Here is a 19,259-nt window from a genome sequence, read left to right as displayed (position 1 = left end):
GCACAGGCTCCGGAAGCACAGGCTCAGCGGCCATGGCTCACGGACCCAGCCGCTCCGTGGCATGTGGGATCCTCCCGGACCGGGGCACGAACCCGCGTCCCCTGCATCGGCAGGCGGACTCTCAACCACTGTGCCACCAGGGAAGCCCCCAAACCCATTTTAAAAAATACTGTGTGTGTCCTGCCCCTAGGTTCTTCAGAACCTTTTTTTTTTTTTTTTTTTTTTTAGATTCCATATATATGTGTTAGCATACGGTATTTGTTTTTCTCTTTCTGACTTGCTTCCTGCACTGTTCGCTGCCCCAGGGCCCAGCTCACAGGGCACCTCGCTCCACAGATGCCCGGACCGGTCAGCGGTCACATTCAAGGGCATTAGCACCCGGCATTAGCACCAGCTGGGTGTGTAGCTAAGGCTAAAAGAATCCTGGTAATTCATAGGTCTTCACCAAAACTGGCCTAAAGACACTGAGTTGGTCATCGTCATGGTGTACCGTCAGCCCGTGGGAGGGCAGCTGTTATCCTGTGAGCTCTGGGGCTCCAGTGGTCTGTCCCACGGGGCCCTGCCGGGGCAGCACCTTCTCTCTCTGCACCATCTTCCCCGCAGCCCGGGCCCCGGGCGCTCCCCAGGGGATCACGAGGACGCCCGAGGGCGGTTTCCTTCAGGCTGTGGCGACGCCTTCCTTTGATGGCACTCACTTCCCTCCTTTCTGGGAGGGAAACAGGGCCCAGGAAGGCCTGCGAACTTGTCTAAATGAATGGGGCCAAAGCGCGGCTCTGACCTGAAGCCCCGCTGGGTACCCGGCGCTACCGACATTTCTACAGACCGCTCGTCTGTCCCACGCAAGGACCCACGTGCGTGCGGTCATCACACCTGCCTTGACTTTACTAAGCAATAAGGAGACAGATAAACAATAAGAGATGGGGAGGGGGAGGACCGAAAATGGCTTTTTTTGAAATACTGATTTTTAAAAAATCAAGTAACTGTTACCACTCTGAGTTGCAGGAGACTTCAGCTGCTCCTGGAGAGGGATTTAATTTTCCTGACATGCAAAACTGATTAGGCAGTGAACTCTTTTCTCCCCCTTCCCTGAACACATTTATAAACTTCAATGGGGGCAAATTCCATCTAATACTCCGAAAACCATTTCTCATTTCATAATTTACCCAAATCACATGCACAACTGCAAGAGGAAATAAACAGAAATCTCTCAGCATAAATAAGCCACAGTGGATTGTTAATCTTGTAAAGTCAATCCAGCATTAAGGCTAATTTGATCTTTTAAACATTTTATGGAAAACAGCTGTCAGGCTTTCTTTGGAAAAGCCTCCAAGGTTTCATAAATGCAAAGGCCAAAAACCTGGACAGGCAGGGAACTCAGGCTCCTCTCCAAGAAATGCGTTCACGTGCAGAAAAGCAGTGACAAGTCGTCTTCACTTCCGGCTACTCTGCACACACGTCACGATCTCTGGCAGAAGGTGGTTTCTGTTTTCCTTGGTGACCTGTGGGAAGAAACAAGAAAGCGGGCTTCAGAGTCCCTTTCTTTTCCCTCAATTACCTACTCTGCCAGGTAATATTCTAAAAGAAGAGGCTGAAAGGTGAGGTGTGTTTTAGAAAGTGTGACCCAGGCGAGGTACAACCAAGGGAGGAAGCCCAGGTCCTCCAGAGCGCTCTGAAAACCGGGCCGGTGGACTCAAATCCCGCCACCAGCTTCGGTGAAGCTGCGGCTCAAACAGTGAGAGTGGGTTTTGATGACGGAAGGACTTTTAACCGGAAAAGGGCTATGAATTGAACCCCGGGAGGGATGATGGGAACGCAGGCTGGAACGTGGCCCCTGAGCTCAGCCTGACCCGGGCAGAAGGATGCCTGAGTGAAGCCGGGGGAACCTGTGCTCCAGGTGGGCCCTCTGAGAGCGGCCCCACTGGCGCTGGGTCACAGCCAGGATTCTGGGATGCTCTGAAGGTCAGTAATCTACCCATCTCTCCGAGAGCTTAGCAAATCTGCACGTTGCAAGAAACCTCCGACACCAGTCAACCCTGCATCTGAATGATGGGGAAGCAGGAGCCCAGAGAAGAGCAGGGCTTTTCCTGAGATCTCAGAGGTAGCGTGGGCGCACTGCAGACCAGAACACAGGCCCCTGCATCCCGCTGTGCTACCTCTATAATCAACAGTTACAAAAACAAACAAAACTAACAGTTTATTCAAGCTCTCTCCGATGATCTGTGTTATATTTTTCCTTCTGTCACTACCACAGGCCCATGGAGTGCAGCTCGAGCATCCAGACGCCCCCAGGGAGCTGGGTGGGGGCTGCGTCCCGAGCACGGGCAGGGCCGCCTCTCCTCGCATCACCAGGGCCTTCCTCGGTGGCCCACACACATTCAGCACGCTCTGCCGGTGGGCAAGGTGCTGCGGATGGCGAGACTCGGACCAGGACCTTGACCTCACGGAGCCTGCGGACCAGACGGGGGGCAGCCGTGGCCAGCAGTGAGAGCAGGGTTGCGGAGGGTCCCTGCGAGAGTCCGGGAGGCACGGGGAGCTGAGGGCCGGGAGAGGCTTCCACAGGCGGTTATGCCCGAGCTGCACCGGACAGGCGGACGCCGGGAGAAGGGCCGGCAGAGAGAAGGGCCAAGCAGAGAATCACACCGAGAGGACGTGCGTGTGACCGGAAGACCGTGAGCGGGTTCGGGCTGCGTGGTCCCCGAGAGGAGACGGGCCTGGTCCCGCGGGGGGCAGGGGCCCCAGCTCGGGAGGTGAACGCGCGTCAGGAGGAAATGTGCGGTGCACCTCACCGCCTGGGGCCCCTGCATCCCACAGCCTTCTTGCAGGAGCGCGGTGCCTGTGCCGCGCGAGAGCTGCCCACGGTCCCGAGGAACCTCCTGACAATCTGAGTCCCGAAAGGACGGAGCCAGGCAGCGGAGGCTGGGCCCCTGACAGTGGTGTCCGACACCACCGCCCACCGGACCCCAGGCAGCCCTGGCTCCACCGAAAGGACGACCACCCACCCCATCTTCACCTTGACGACAAACCGCCCAGCCGCACGAGGCTTCGTTGCCGTTCTGGCTTACATTGGCCCGAGCCCGTTCTTGCAGAGAGCATCCGAGGGAGCCCCTGCCTCCGCCCTGGCCTCACGAGGAGTCCCCGAGGCTCTGCCGTCAGGGCCCCTGAGGGCTTACTGCAGGCCCAGAAGGGCCACCCCCTCTGATGGGGACATCTCATCGCCCCCTTTATACACATGAGAGAGAGGGTGAGATGCTGAGCTGGGAGAGGAAGAGAGAGAGGGACCCAAGAGGGAAGAACAGGAGCAATGGTGGCAGAGGGGGCAGGGGGGAGGATGGGCCAGGCACCGCCCCACTCCCTCGGACGTCCCCAAGGAGGCCCCGGCTCCTCCATCCAGCTCCAAAGGAGCCGCCGCTGGTGGATCTCGGGCACCGGAGGTCAGCAGGTCCGCACTGCACACTTCTCACGTCGTTTAGTGTAAACAGAAGCTGGTGTGATGAGACACGTGAAGAAACAGGGTCAGCAGGCTGCTGGTAGGATTTCTTCCCCTGGGTCATCACTAAGGCTTCGTTTCTAGTCTTTGAAGCCCTCAGCCCTCGGGAAGAATGGCTGGGGCAGGGGGATGAAGGGAAGTGAAGGGTGATGAGGTGGAAACCCCACTACCCAAGACCCCAGTCCTGGGTGCAGGCTGTTCAAGTGGCCCAGCGGAGGCCTGCAGAGAAGCAGGATTTAACAGGCGGGAGGCTCAGAGATGATAAAAGAAGAGCCCCAAAGAGCACCGCCAAGCTGCAGGGCCACGGTTCCGCTGTCACACAGGTGTCCTGCTGGAGCCCCACCCACTGTCCTCTGGGAGCTGCAGGGCTGCAGCAGGGACAGGGTCCACCCGCCCCCAAGGCGCAGAGAATGTCTCCAAGCCTTGCATAGAAAAAGAACAAACAATAAAAACTAGAAAAGACACATTCTGAGGATGACTTCTCACTAAAAACTGATGAACAGAATGCTAATATTTTGCCACCCCCTTTGATTTTTCTAAGATGATTTCTGAAAATTATGCAGTAAGATCTTTATGTGAAACCGTTTACAGTGTTCAGTTACCACGTTCCTTGTCCACCCAAGACAAACTCTCAAATGCGAGAACAAGCATAGCATCGCCTGTCAACTCAGGGACCCTTCCCTTTCGGGAGAATTCTGGTCTACTTTTTATTCTACCCCGACTTTTGGCTGCAGAAAGCCTTTCCTGAGAGGCTAACGAGAAGAGGGCACTGGGGGCTGGGAGGAAAAAGGAGGTGAGGGTGACTGCAAAAAGGACCCCGGCGTCCTCGCCCTCTCCTCCTGCCGTGCCCCGCCCAGGGCTGCAGGGGGGCCCGGCCTCGGGCCCCTAGAAAATTAGACCACGAGTTCCAGGGTGACGGGGCTGTGTCACTTTCCTCCTGCGTCTAGCACAGGGTGGGTGCTCCATCAATGCTTATTATATTCTAAGCAGAGGAGGGTCTTTGAAATGGAGCTGAGCAGTTAAATACAGATTATGAAGACTCTGACCTATTAGGCATCTGAGTTGCTCTGAGCCTCCTGGGACCAGGGAAGGGCCTAAGAGCTACCAGTCAACGACTTGGGCGCCATAACGTCAGAAAGGCTGTGAACATATGGACAGAGGAACAGGCAAGGAAAAAAAATGCCTATTCATGTACACACTATGTGCAAGAAAGCAAAACAAAACCACATACATTTCCTTGAAACTGTGTAGGAAGTTCCCTGACAAGTTTTAAATAAGCAGGGGATTGAAAAAAGAAATTAATTTGACAATGCTCATTATTATACGTTAACACATAACAAAAGTATTACTAGTCTCTCCATTTCATATTCTGTCTCCATTTCATTTTATTGAACCTAAAAATAGGCTCATTCATGAATTCAAACCCTCTATCCCTACTTTCCCTTGAAGTTTAAAGGCTCTAAACCAAGAATTATTTTGCCAGTGGAGTTTTCAGGAACCCAGTGCCCATGGCAGGGATGGGACTATGTTTCCATGGCAACGCCACTTCTCTCGGGAGGCGGCAGGAGGGGCGATGGTTGTTTCCATGGCAACGCTGCTTCTCTTGGGAGGAGGAAGGAGAGGTGATGGTTCTTTGTTTGGGTGTCCTGACTTCTATGTGAGTGTACAGCGTAGCTTTACTGAGCTATAATTCATATACCAAAAAATTCAACCTCTTCAGGGCAGAATTTGGTGGCTTTTAGTAGATTCACAGTCGTGCAATCATCAGCACTATCTATTTGGAGTATTTTCATCACGGCCTCCCCGCCCGCCCCCAACTACCCTCAGTCTCAATCACTACACTCACTCCTTACCCCCAGGTGCTGGCGACCAGTAATATATTTTTTTTTGTCTGTAGATTTGCCTATTCTGGACATTTCGTGCAGATGGAATCGTAGAGTATGGACTCCTCTGTGACAGGCTTCCTTCCCTTGGTGTCACGTGACGTAAACTCCTCCACATTGAGCACACGTCACCATGTCATTCCCTCTTACTGTCCAGTGACGCCCCATCGTGTGTGTACACCACATCTTGTTTGTTTCTTCATCAGCTGATGGACATTTGGGTTGTCACTTTTTGGCTGTTATGAATAGCACTGCTATGAACACCAGTGTACAAGTTTTTGTTTGAACACACGTTTTCAATTCTTTTGGGTACACACTTAGAAGTGGAATTGCTCGGTTATAGGGTAATCCCACGTCTACCTTTTTGATGAACTGCTGCATTTTTACAGTCTCAGCAGCAGGGTATGAGGCCTCCAATTTCTCCACACCCTCACCGACACTTACTATTTTCCATTTCTTTCCTTTAATTTCATTATAGCCATCCCAGCAATGTGCAGTGCTAGCTCACTGTGGTTTTGGTTTGCACTGCCCTAAAAACTAATGGTGTTACAACATATTTTCATGTGCTTATTGACTATTTGTCTATCTTTGGAGAAACGTCTTTTCAGATTCTTTGCTCCTTTTTTAATTGGTTTATTTGTTGTTTCAGTATTGAGTTGTAAGAGTTCTCTATGTATTCTGGGATACACGAAGTCCCTTATCAGATATATGATTCTTAAATAGTTTTTCCCATCCTGTGGGTTGTCATTTTACTTTCTTGACAGTGTCCTTTGAAGCACAAAAATTTTAAATTTTGGTGAAGTTCAATTTATCTACTCTTCTCTCGTCACTTGTGCTTTTGGTGTTGTAACAAATAAGTCTGCCTAACCCAAGTTTACAGAGATTTACTCCTATATCTTCTTCTAAGAGTTCTATAGTTTCATTCTTACATGTAGATCTATGGTCTGTTTTGAGTTAATTTTTGTGTCTGATGTGTGGTAAAGGGTCCGGCTTCATTATTTTGGATGTGGATGTCCAGTTTTCCAGCACCTTTTGCTGAAAAACAATTTTTTCTTCATTAACTTGTCCTGGCACTCTTGTTGAAAATCAGTTGATCGCAGATGCAAGGGTTTATTTTTGGACTTTCAACTCTATTCTGACAATCTACGTGTCTGTCCCTGTGCCAGCACCACACTGTCTTGATTCCTGTAGCTTTGCAGTAAGTTTTGAAATCAGGAGGTATGAGTCTTCCAACATTTTATGATTGTTTGAGCTGGGTCCTTTGAATTTCCATATGAATTTTAGGATTAGCTTGTTAATTTCTATAGAATACCCTGCCTACTGACTTTTGACCTAAAGGTTGGCAGGTGTATATGCTCATTCCTGTACCTACAGGAGTCTGTGACCCAGAAATAGCATCAAATTCCTGGTGAGATGAAAATGGTTTATACCCTGCTTGGTTAAAAAACCCATGGCCAGGAAGAATAAGAGGAGGTCTAAAAATTTCCAAATTGGAGGGAAGCTGGGACCTAGTTCCCATTTTTCTTGTGATCTTGCAATCCACGGGCAAAAACTGAAAGAAGAAAAACTGCTTTATGGACAAAAAACAAGTTTAAGTGGCTCTGAATTCAGAACAGTAGAACAGATTTTAGTTACAGTAACATTTTTCTAAAGTAGAAAGACCAAGTACTTTCCAGGGATCTCAGATTTTCAATCATCTGAACCACCCCTACCCACGAAGGTAACACACAGCAGGGCTACAGTAACCCTCAGGCTTGGGAGTCAACAGACCGAGGTCTGAATCCTGGCTGTGCCCCTACTAACCGAACAACCTCGGACAAGGCCCGCCAGCTCTCACTGATGACCAGGCTGCCGTGACGTCCCCGACACACTGATGGACCTCAGCACCTCCCCCAGGTGCCCCAAGACTGGTGGCCGCCCTGGCAGCTCAATCCCTGTTCCTGAGACTCCGGGCGTCTCTCCTCTCTCCTGTCCCCTCAGCGGACAACATTCTCCAGCATCTCCCTGAAGGAGAGATTTCACAGGAAATCAAGTGAAATATGCTTTGGAAATGCCACCAACATGACCAAACTCATATTTTTTTGTTAGAAGTGACTGGCAGGAATAGACGTATTTTTTCATGTTGTGAGTCAGAGAAGGATGAAAGCAGTACGAGAGCTCCTGCTCAGAATCTGGACCCGTGAAGGTCTTTACCTCTCATCTCCGCAGCACTGACATTACCGTTAAATGTTTTCCGACATGTGGTCTCCCTATATAACCTAATACTGAAATAAATTTAAAACAGTTTTCAGTGGCTACACTTGGCATTAAACTACAGAAGAAATGAGGAAAACATTTAACCAAACTTCTGAGAGGGAAACATAATTTTCGGAAAGGGAAGCTTCAACGCCTGAACCTGCACCAGGATAGAAGTTTCTATATTACTGAATTCCACAGGTCCCTGTGGCCCTGGATTTTATTTTTTTAGTCTGCTCTTTCTTGGGCAATTTCTACTGTTTCACCCTCAGGTTCACTGATTCCATCCTCTGTCATCTCCATTCTGCTGGTGGGTCTACCCACGGACTTTGGCGTTCAGTTACTGTATTTTACATTCTAAAATGCTCATTTCATTCTTCCTTACAGCTTCTGTATCTTTGTTGAAACTTTCAATTTCTTGGCCAAGAATTTCTATTTTTCATTTGTTTCCAGTGGGTTTGTAATTGCTCACTGAGGCATTTTTATGATGGCTGTTTGAAAATCTCTGCCCTATAATTCCAACATCTATGACGTCTTGCGGTTGGCATGTCGGCTGTTTCTCTCACTCTGGCTGATTTTCCTGGTTCTTGGCATGACAAGTGATTTCCAATTGTGTCTCTCGTGCTGTTCCTGGGGTCCTGAGGTCCCTGGCCAGTGCGCCTTCTTCCCTCTACCATTCAGGTCTTCTTATGTCTGTTTTATGTACAACGTCCAAGGTTTTTATCTGACTTAGGAGGAGGGACAGGGAGCAGTGTGTCTATTCCACTTTGTCTAGGACTGGAAGTGTCCTCAGGGGTTTTTCTGAAAAGTAAGGCTCTGTTTACCTGACCCTGTTAAGAAGAACAGTCTAGATAATGTGAATAACTTTTGGGTTATTGTGAATACTTTCCCAATATCATGACTTCAGTCCCATCTCCACATCATCTGTCAGCACAGGGAAGCTGCCCTCCGCATTTTACACAACATAATCCTGATCTGGAATGTTCCTTCGTTTCCCCACTTCCCCCTTCAAAAACCCACCCAAGAATCACTTCCTTCCGGACAACTCTCTCTAATCCTGTTCACACAAATCTCTCTTCCCACCTCCAGATTTGGACTGTCCCTTGGTCTGTTTTTCTTGAGGGAAGGGAATACCCCTCACGCGTGCTTGTACCATGGACTAAGTGTCGGATGCAAAGGATGCTCTCAAAAATGAATTCAGGTAACTTTGCTGCATATTAGAAAGGGAAAGGACCAAAGAAATATCTAATCCAGCCCCTAAATTTGCAGATAAGGAAAATAAGATTCTTCTTTTATAAAATACGCACCGAAAGATCACATGAGCCCCAGAGGAACACAAGAAAGACAAGAATAACGGGGTCGCTTACAGAATTAACCAAAAGCTAATCACTTTACATCATTAGGAGCCAGGATTACCCTGCCTAGAGAATAACCTCCTAGCTTAGAGAGGAGAAAATGTGATGCTGTCTTAATATACAGCACTGGTTTCTGGACGTAAGAGTCGACCGCAATCCCACTGTCGGGTTATTAGTCTGCAAAGACAGAAAGGCCTTGGACTTCAGCATCAGTGCTTCCCCAGCCCTCCAGCCTGGAAGCTGTCTGACCTGAAGACTAATTGTCTTTCATGATCTCTCATTATTCATCGTCTCTATTTCCACAGAAACTCAACAATCACAACCAAAAACTCTAATACGGAAGCCACGTGAAATAACGGAGAGAGGAGGTGACATACAACTCTGCAGACAAGGCCCATGTCCACTGAGGAAGTGAGCCTGCCTGGCTCTCAGGCCTCCCTGTTCGCCACCTCCCTCCCCTACCGCCAGTCCCCAGCGACCACAGTGCCCTGGTGTTGCATTTACCTTCTTTGCATTTATCCATATCTGCAATTGCCTAAATGCTTGCTGACGTTTCTCTTAGCTAGCCCCTCCATTAGAGTGTCAGCTCCGTGAAGACAAAGACTTGGTCTGCCTTGTTCATCACCAAGACTTAGTGCGAGGCCGAGTGCACAGGAGATGCTCAATCCATATTTACCAGTGAGACAGTAAATGAGTGAAGCAACGCACAAACAGATTTCTCCAAGTCTGGCTGGTCTAATAACCCCAACCGTTGTCTACTGCCCCAAAGGTACCCTGGACACTTGGGTGACAACATGTGGATGTCCCCCTGGGGCCAGCCGGCCCTGGGGACAAGTAGCCCGCGGTGTGAGGCGCTCACTGGCTCTCTGCAGCTAGAGCACTCATCCGGCCCTCCCACAGAAGTGGCCCTGCCAGCCCCACTGCTTCACCTGGCGCCAGCAGGGGGTGGCGGAGACGGACGAGCAGAGACATGCGGCCGCACCGATGCAAACCGACCGAGGTGGCACCGGGAGGGCAGAGTGCCCGACAAAGAGGGACACAGAGAGACGGCGGAAGAGAAGAGCAAGGCTGCGGGCAAAGCGCCAGCAATGCCACCAGAGTCCCTGACAACTGGCTCAGACGCTGCCCCTGACCTACTCGCCCTCCCTCCCACCGCGGGGCCCCAGAGCCCCCGAGGGCTGGCGAAGACAGGTTCCTGGGCCGCGCCCAGAGCCAGATTCATCCGTTCTGGGCAGGGTGTCTTACCAGCTGGGTACCTGACATGTGGCCAGTGTGACTGAGAAAAGATTTCTCTAATTTAATTCAGTTTAATTTAAATGTGAACAGTCACATGTGGCTAACGGCCACGGCACTGCACAGTGCAGGAAGCACATTTCCACCCTGGTGGAAACTTCTCTGGACGGTGCTACTCTACAGCATCTGGAGACTGTGCTTCAAACTGTAGCCACCGCTTCTCCCCACAAGTAGGAGGCGGCCAGTTTCAAAGGGAAACCTTTAAAATAAGACGGCACTTACTTGCCTCTGTACCCTCATCGCCCTGGGGGGAGATGCGCCCGGGTGCTGATGTTGGCAAGGCCCCGGCGCCTGGTGAGGAGGGCACAGCAGGAGGAGCAGGAGCCTCAGGCGGCTCCCCGTAGTCAAGGCTGCTTTGTCATCCAGCAGAGGTATAACTTAGGTTCTATAAATTGACAGGCAGTCGAGACTCACCTATATTCTGCCACGAGAGGAGCAAATACCACTAACTCAAAGGCAAAGGTGTATCTAGAGCCACGTGCTGTTTCAGGGCATCCGCTCCACGCCTGCGGGTAGAGAGGCCCGGGGGTACTCACACTGAACACCTTAATGTCGTTTCGGGTTCTTATTTCTTCCACGAGGGCCAGCGGTTTTCCTTTGGGTCCTGGGATGGTGCCAAGGACGACAGTCCCCGGGGTGGACAGCACCTGGCGAACGGCCTGGATGAACGGCTGACTGAAGAGCTCCATCTTCCCCACCTCGTCGATGACACACACGCTCTGCCCCGGGCCACCTCTGGGACCTGCCTGAGGACGACAGAGACACTAACTGGGTCACCGGGTCACAGGAGGCAACGGGCCCAGGGGTCCCCTCCCCCGTCACTATCCGACTGGCCATCAGAGCAGGGAAGGCAGCCCCACTTCGGGAAGCAGGAGGCCGTCTCTCCGTCCACCCAGAGCAATCAACTGGCAGGAGAATCCGGGGGAGCTCCCTTGGAGACCACAGCACCCAGAAAACCCAGTTCCCTGAGCACCCAGCTTCCCTGGCAATTTCCACTCCTCTAGAATGGTCCTGATAATAACCAAGCTTTATATTTATATACACCCAGGAAATAAGCAGGCTTAAAAGAACTGAGGCAGCAGGCCTGGGAGCCCTTATCAGTTTCTTGATTTTTTTTTTTTTTTTTTGTGGTATGCGGGCCTCCCTCTGCTGCGGCCTCTCCCGTTGCGGAGCACAGGCTCCGGACGCGCAGGCCCAGCGGCCACGGCCCACGGGCCCAGCCGCTCCGCGGCACGCGGGATCCTCCCAGACCGGGGCGCGAACCCGGTTCCCCTGCATCGGCAGGCGGACGCACAACCACTGCGCCACCAGGGAAGCCCAGTTTCTTCGATTTTGAGTTGTATGATTGCCTGTCTGCTGGGAGGAGGTGACCGCTGCGGCCAGATGCCTGTGTATTTCCCAATCTGCGCTACGAGGGTCGGTGGAAAGGAATGAAAATGAAAAGAGGAGGAGTCCTGGTTAAAAAAAAAAAAAGTGAGCACGTTGTACCCTTTAATCTCAGCTTCCCCTGCTAGTGACTTTATACCAATGCACTTCCACTACGTCCTTGAAGACACCTCTAGGAAGAGGTGGGGCAGCCAGCCTCCAAGAGTCCTCATGACTCCCAGCTCCTGCGATGTGCACCCTGTGCAGACCCCTCCCCACTGTACCAGGGTGGGTCCGTGTGATCACCAGAGAATGACAGCACGCAAAAAAGACTGCTGTTTCTGTCTTGGTCTCAATCTCCATCCACTCATCCATCCACCTATCCTGGATCACCTGCTCACAGGGAAGATGCCTGCCATGTTGCGAGGACAGGCATGCAGCTGACGGTGAGGTCCAGGTGATAAGGAACTGAGGCCTCATGTCAACAGCCAGGGAGGATCTGAGGCCTCCCAGCAACCATGACCGTGAACTTGGAAGCCTCAGGGCACTGCAGCCTCATGAGAGACCCTGAGCCTGAACCATTCAGCAAAGCCGTTCCTGGATTCCTGGTCCAGGGAAACTATGAGATCATAAGTGTTTGTCGTTTTAAACTGCTAGATCTTGGGGTAATTTGTTACAGAGCAACAGGGAACTAATACACATGTCCTCTCTAGAAAGCCTTCCCAGAGAAAGCTGATAGGACTTTGAGTAGTTTTTCCACAGCAGGGACACAATAGAACATACAATAAGCACTTCAGTGAATGCTGAGTGACAAATACATTTCTATATCTTTATATAAATGATTATTTTGAAAACGGTAGGTAAAGCTGGTTTACAAAGTACTTTTCACTTTAAGTTCTCAGATTCCTTAAATACTAACATCAATACATTCTCAGAATGCAGGGCTAAGTTAAGCTAGATTTTGCTCCAATCCTAAACACCAAAGCTCTTACACAGTGTGGCCATGGGTGGCGTGCACGTGGTGACCAGTGACAGATGGGGCTGAGGGCGGATCCTGGGGCCTCGTATGGTGTGCGGAGGGGTGGGATGCTGTCCAAAGGCTGAGACCCAAAGTCAGGATCCCACAGTGTGCCTGAAAGGCTGCTCACTGTGTGGATTCAGGAAGACGGGGGAGACTTCTTTCGGAACAGACAGTATGGGATTGGAGGGAAGCCTGAGAGCAGTGGTTTTCAAACTCTTCTGTAAGTGGTACTCTTTTAATTCTCCTGCTTACTATCAAATACATATAACATGTTTTTCCACTTCTTTTATTGGCAGAAAGACCAGGAAGGGGCCCACTGTAGTCGTGCGAGAGAGGTCTAAACAAGCACTCAAACTTCTGTGTTGCTAGTGCGCTTCACGTTCACCTGTGAGCGAACCTGCGTGCGTTTGTATACACATAGCTACCCCGTCTCCCCGCTGGAAGCAGAGATGATGCTGTACTCATCTTTTTCCTTCCCATGGAGTTGAACAGCACAAAGCTGGGCTGAGGCAGCTGATGTGGCCCTGCACTGGCGGGGCGCCTAAACGAGGGAGAGTGAGCAATCAGCTGCTATTTCAACATTTTCTGCAAAAAATGAATGCCAGGGCTTCCCTGGTGGCGCAGTGGTTAAGAATCTGCCTGCCAATGCAAGGGACACGGGTTCGAGCCCTGGTCCAGGAAGATCCCACATGCCGCGGGGCAACTAAGCCCGTGCACCACAACTACTGAGCCTGCGCTCTAGAGCCCGCGAGCCACAACTACGGAGCCCGTGTGCCACAACTACTAAAGCCCGTGCGCCTAGAGCCCATGCTCCACAACAAGAGAAGCCACCGCGATGAGAAGCCCACGCACCGCAACGAAGAGTAGCCCCTGCTCGCTGCAACTAGAGAGAAAGCCCACATGCAGCAACGAAGACCCAATGCAGCCAAAAGAAAAGAATGCCAAACTGGGGAGAAAGAAAACAGCTATCGGCCACCCGTGTGTCAGCATCAAAACAGACACTCCCACAACAGCGAGCCATCCCAACTGACCTGCCTCTGAGTAAGGAGTGTCTGGGGCATTTTGCTGCCCCCAGAGACTATGAATACCTGTGGACACTGTCTTTCCGGAGGCTACAATCTAAACAGCAAACAGAACTCCACTCCAGCACATCAGAACGACAGTTTTGAACGCGGTTAGTTCCGAGAAACAACATCAAAGCGTGTGTGAGCACCCACGGCTCTGTGTTTAGTGGGTGCACGTACGCGGGGGGTCAGATACACGTGAGCAGGTCCACGATAAGGCACACGGCTCCACAGCCACCCTGCCTGCCTTTCTCTACGACGTTCACCAATGAGAGCTCACCTACGTCATTTAAACTTCCGGACACACACGTAGACATTATTTTCTACCAACTGGAAATGCTAACTTTAAAACCTTAGCTTATATAAAATCCCCATTCTGTCCAGAATTAGGGACTTTCTTTATCCAGAAACTATAGGAATCTCAAAAAGGCTGGGATTTTTAATGAAAAACTGAGTTATTCACGCTCAGTTGAGACAGATATCAGAGGCTAAGCCACTCAGACACCTGTAAACAGTCAGCCTGTTTTTCTGAATAACACATGAACATATATGAACGAGCTTAATAAAAGAACTACAATTATGTTCAGAATTGTTTCCTTTCTATATGGAAAGAAATTGTTTCAATTTTAAAAGGAAACAAAAAAACCCCAGTGACCATTCACCCCATTTCCATTATTCTAAATGCTCTTCTGAGTTGATGAAGACACAGGGGTACAGCACTAGGGCCCAGGTTTGAAAACCATCAGTGGCCTGGCTCCGGCTTCCCCGTTTCCGGCCGTGGGTTCCAGCCGCGGGTATGGAGTAAGGAGCCCGTGGAGGACTCTGGGTGGCTCTGGGCCACGTGGTTAAAAGCACTGAGCACACCCTATGGGGAGCAGCCGTTCTCCGGGCATCCCCTCCCCGCAGAAGACAACTCAGGCGGCATCACTGCGGTCCTGTGTGCCAATCCCCACGCTCTGCTCTTGTGCTTGCATTTCAGCTCGTTATACATTTTCACTGTCACAAAGTGCGGGAAAACCTTCTCTGTGCAAAGCATATTTCAGTCCCTATGTTGGTTCTGAGGGAGAAGATATTTTCTTGGGATAGAGTCCTAAAGTTGACCAGCCAGGAGTAAGAGAAGTTATGAATAATTTTATAGCTTTGGTTACACTCAGCTAGCTTGCTTTCCAGAAAGAGTAAATCAATTTAGAGCAACAATGAAATACCTCTGTATCAGCTTTGCTGGAGAGCTGAAAAACAGTGTGATTCTTCTGGTCCTTTGTTTAATCCTTATGTGTACTTTTAAGGATACAGAGAAAATGTAAACATAAAATAAGCAATTTCCTTCAACCAAAATACTGAATGAAGAAAAAGCTAATTAAAGTTGCCTTTGCCTTATTCTGAATTATTTAAATAATACATATTTCCAGTGGTATTAAGGTTGCCATTTGTTTTTTTTAAAACATCAGACACAGACTGGCTTCTGAGCTCGCCCGTCTGGGACAGCAAGTCTCAAAAGTGATGGGAGGGAACCAGGTGGCCGTCGGCCAGAAGGTGGGCAATAGAACTGGAGCCCTGCCCCCTGAATAGCCACAAGTTCTGGGGAAGCTGGAAAGGCAAATGGTGCAAACAGCAGCCAAGGCCAAGCAAGTTCCTCGACCCTCCTAAGTTATTAGCTATAAGGCAGGGCTCCAATTAGACTTTTATGTGTGTTTATTCCAAGCTTTAAAGTTTCAGGACCCCTCGGCAGTCTGGTGGCATGTCGACCGCATGTCCCCGGGGAGTAAAATCCCAGGCTGGCGGCCAGGACGAGACGTTTAGACGGCCCTATGCACCCCACAGCACTGAGCACAGGTGGGGCAGAGCTGCTCCCACCCACGTGCCGGAGGCTGGTGCTGAGGCTCTTCCTGGATGTCCCCACGGGCCTCCCCCGGCTCCACACCAGCACCTGACCGCAGAGCGCCTTGGCATCTTCCAAGCTACGAGAAGGACCCTGGGGCTGAAACAGCATCTGCCGGCTGACTGTCAGGCCAGGGGGATTAAGAACCCAGTCCTCCTCGTGATCTCCGCGCCTTGGGCCCAGACTATAGATGTTTGGGCTCGTGGGTCCCACGATGGGCCCTGGTTCCCAGCAAACACAAATCAGACTGTTGATGTGACGTCCTCCCCAGGTACTGTGCCCATCACCTCCCTCAACTTCTCAAGAAAAGTAACCATAACTATCCCTATGCTCTGCACCTCCTAGCAGCCAGGACTAACACACTTTACCAGCATGATCGCCTTCGGTCCTAATAACTTCACGTAGCAGACATCGACATCTCTGCGCTACAACTAAGGAAGGGAAGCCAGGGGTTAAGTGACTCATCCAGTCCCCGAGCTCCCAAGGGACAGGGCTGGGAGGCTGACCCAGTATCACCCAACTCCATGGCCTCTGCCATCCCCCGTGGGCAATTCCATTTGCACAGTTTCCACATGAAATAAGGAAAGAACTAAGTCTCAGAAAGTCATTTAACCATGAACAAACCACTTTTCTCGCCAATGAGAGAAGGAAGAGTGCCTTAGTTTCTAGGACCCTACAGAGGTATAGCCACAAAAACGCTAATTTTTGGGGATTAATTATATTACTTTCAATTACACAAAAAAACCTACATATTTGGGGTCCCAGAGCAATAATATCACCGACCTCATTTTATCACGTACAGAGAATGGCCCACTTTAGTTGGCAGATGTGCCCTGCAGGTGAAGGGGCCTCTACCCTCTGCCAGGAGCTCACCTCTTTGCACACAGTAGAGAAGACAGGAGCAGGTCTCCCAATATGCACAGGCTTACCTCGGCGAGACGCGGAGTTCGCTTCCAGGCACCCAGAATAAAGCCAGTATCACACTAAGATGAGTCACATGAATTTTTTAGTTTCTTGGTGCATCTAAAAAGTGTGCAATTGCATTACGTCTAAAAGAACGATGTATGTACCTTGATTAAAAAATACTTTAGGGCTTCCCTGGTGGCGCAGTGGTTGAGAGTCCGCCTGCCGATGCAGGGGACGCGGGTTCGTGCCCCGGTCCGGGAGGATCCCATGTGTCGCGGAGCGCCTGGGCCCATGAGCCATGGTCGCTGAGCCTAAGCGTCCGGAGCCTGCGCTCCGCAACGGGAGAGGCCACAACAGTGAGAGGCCTGCGTACCGCAAAAAAAAAAAAAAAAATACTTTAGGGCTTCCCTGGTGGCGCAGTGGTTGAGAGTCCGCCTGCCGATGCGGGGAGCACGGGTTCGTGCCCTGGTCCGGGAGGATCCCACGTGCCGCGGAGCGGCTGGGCCCGTGAGCCGTGGCTGCTGGGCCTGCGCTTCCGGAGCCTGTGCCCCGCAACTGGGGAGGCCATAACGGTGAGAGGCCCGTGTACCGCAAAAAAAAACTTTATTACTAAAAACTGCTAACCATCATCTGAGTTTTTAGCAAGTCGTAATCTTTTTGCCGGTGAATGGTCTTGCCTCAGTGTTGATGGCTGCTCACTGATCCAGACAGTGGTTGCTGAAGGGTGGGGTGGCCGTGACAATGTCTTAAAATAAGACAACAATGAAGTCTGTCGCATTGATTGGCTCCTACTTTCATGAATGATTTCTCTGCAGCAGGCAATGCTGTTTGACAGCATTTTACCCACAGACCTTCTTTCAAAATTGGAGTCAATCCTCTCAAACCCTGCTACTGCTTTATCGACTAAGTTTATGGAATACCCTGAATCTTTGTTGTCATGTCAACAATCTTCATAGCATCTTCACCAGGAGTAGATTCCATCTCAAGAAACCTCTTTTTTTGCTCATCCATAAGAAGCAACTCCTCATCCATTAAAGTTTTATCCTGAGATGGCAGCAATTCAGTCCCATCTTCAGGCTCCACTTCTAATTCTCTTGCTGTTTCCACCACATCTGTGGTTACTTCCTCCACTGAGGTCTTTTTTTTTTTTTCAATATTATGGCTTTTACTAAAATGCTGCACAGAATATCCTTATACACATATATGACTCTCTCATTAGGATAAACCTCCAAAAGTGGAATCACTGGATCATCCACTGAAGTCTTGAACCCCTCAAAGTCATCCATGAGGATTGGAAGCAACTTCTTTCAAGTTCCTGTTAATGTTGATATTTTGATCTCTTCCCATGAATCATGAACATTCTTAATGGCATCTAGAATGGTGAATCCTTTCCAGAATGTTTTCAGTTGACTTTGCCCAGATCCATCAGAAGAATCACTACCTCTGGCAGCTATAGCCTTACAAAATATATTCCTTAAATAATAAGACCTAAAAGTTGAAGTTATTCTTTGATCCATGGCCTGTAGAATGGATGTTTTCTGAGCAGGCATGAAAAAAACATGAATCTCTGGCTTCTCCATCAGAGCTCTTGGGTGACCAGGTGCATTGTCAATTTTGAAAGGAATCTCGTTTTCTGAGCAGCAGGTCTCAGCAGTGGGCTTCATATATTCAGTAAACTATGTTGTCAACAGATGTGCTGTCACCCAGGCTTTGTTATTCCATGTACAGCGCACAGGAAGAGTAGATTTAGCATAATTCTTAAGGGCTCTAGGATTTTCAGAATGGTAAATAAACACTGGCTTCAACTTCAAGTCACCAGCTGCACTGGCCCCTACCAGGAGAGTCAGCCTGTCCTTTGAAGCTTTGAAGCCAGACACTGACTTCTCCTCTCCAGCTATGAAAGTCCTAGATGGCATCTTCTTCCAATAGAAGGCTGTTTCTTCTACATTGAAAATCTGTTGTTTGGTGTAGCCACCTGCATGAATATCTTAGCTAGACCTTCTGGAGAACTTGCTGCGGCTTGTGCATCAGCACCTGGGGCTTTACCCTGTACTTTCAAGTTATGGAGACGGCTTCTTTCCTCAAACCTCATGAACCAACCTCTGCTGGCTTCAAGTTCTGCTTCTGCGGTTTCCTCACCTCTCTCAACCTTCGCAGAACTGAAGAGAGTTAGGGCTTTGCTCTGGATTACGCTCTGGCTTAAGGGAATGTTGTTGCTGTTTTGATCCTCTCTCCAAACACTAAAACTTTCTTCCTATCAGCAGTCAGGTTGCTTTGCCTTCTTATCATTTGTGTGTTCACTTTTAATTTCCTTCAAGAACTTTTCCTTAGCATTCACAGCTTGGCTAACTGGCACAGGAGGCCTAGCTTTCTGCCTGTCTCGGCTTTCAATGTGCCTTCCTCGCTGAGCTTAATCATTTCCAGCTTTTGAAAAGCGAAAAGACGTGCAACTCTTCCTTTCACTTGAATGCTTAGAGGCCGCAAACCTTCAATTTGTAAAAAAACGCAGTATCTGCAAAGCCCAAGACAACGAGGTATGCCTGTACTACCTTCTAAATCTTCCTTATCAGCTGATGGTGTTTACAATAACTGTTTTTTTAAAATTTTAATTGCTTAGTAAAAATTTTAATCACTACTTAAGCTTTTGATAAAAGTTTGGATTTTTTTTTTTTTTTTTTTTTTTTGGGGGTACGCAGCCCTCTCACTGTTGTGGCCTCTCCCGTTGCGGAGCACAGGCTCCGGACGCGCAGGCTCAGCGGCCATGGCTCATG

General features: G+C 49.8%; 1 protein-coding gene across 2 annotated transcripts in view; it reads right to left on the bottom strand.

Annotated features, from left to right (window-relative positions):
- Window positions 1-856: 856 nt before the first annotated feature.
- NTPCR (nucleoside-triphosphatase, cancer-related) overlaps window positions 857-19,259 on the bottom strand; it is a 38,808-nt gene continuing 20,405 nt past the window's right edge. For both annotated transcript variants that reach the window (XM_028481512.2, XM_007127591.4), the window contains 2 exons: window positions 10,790-10,999; window positions 857-1,499 (listed from right to left, as the gene is read on the bottom strand). In XM_028481512.2, the coding sequence (XP_028337313.1) occupies window positions 1,431-1,499; window positions 10,790-10,999 (279 nt within the window). In that variant the 3' untranslated portion in view covers window positions 857-1,430. The remainder of the gene's footprint in view (window positions 1,500-10,789; window positions 11,000-19,259) is intronic.

The sequence above is a fragment of the Physeter macrocephalus genome, chromosome 20 (assembly GCF_002837175.3).
Source record: "Physeter macrocephalus isolate SW-GA chromosome 20, ASM283717v5, whole genome shotgun sequence".
Classification (NCBI taxonomy): domain Eukaryota; kingdom Metazoa; phylum Chordata; class Mammalia; order Artiodactyla; family Physeteridae; genus Physeter; species Physeter macrocephalus.
This window is presented reverse-complemented; position numbering and strand designations above follow the sequence as displayed.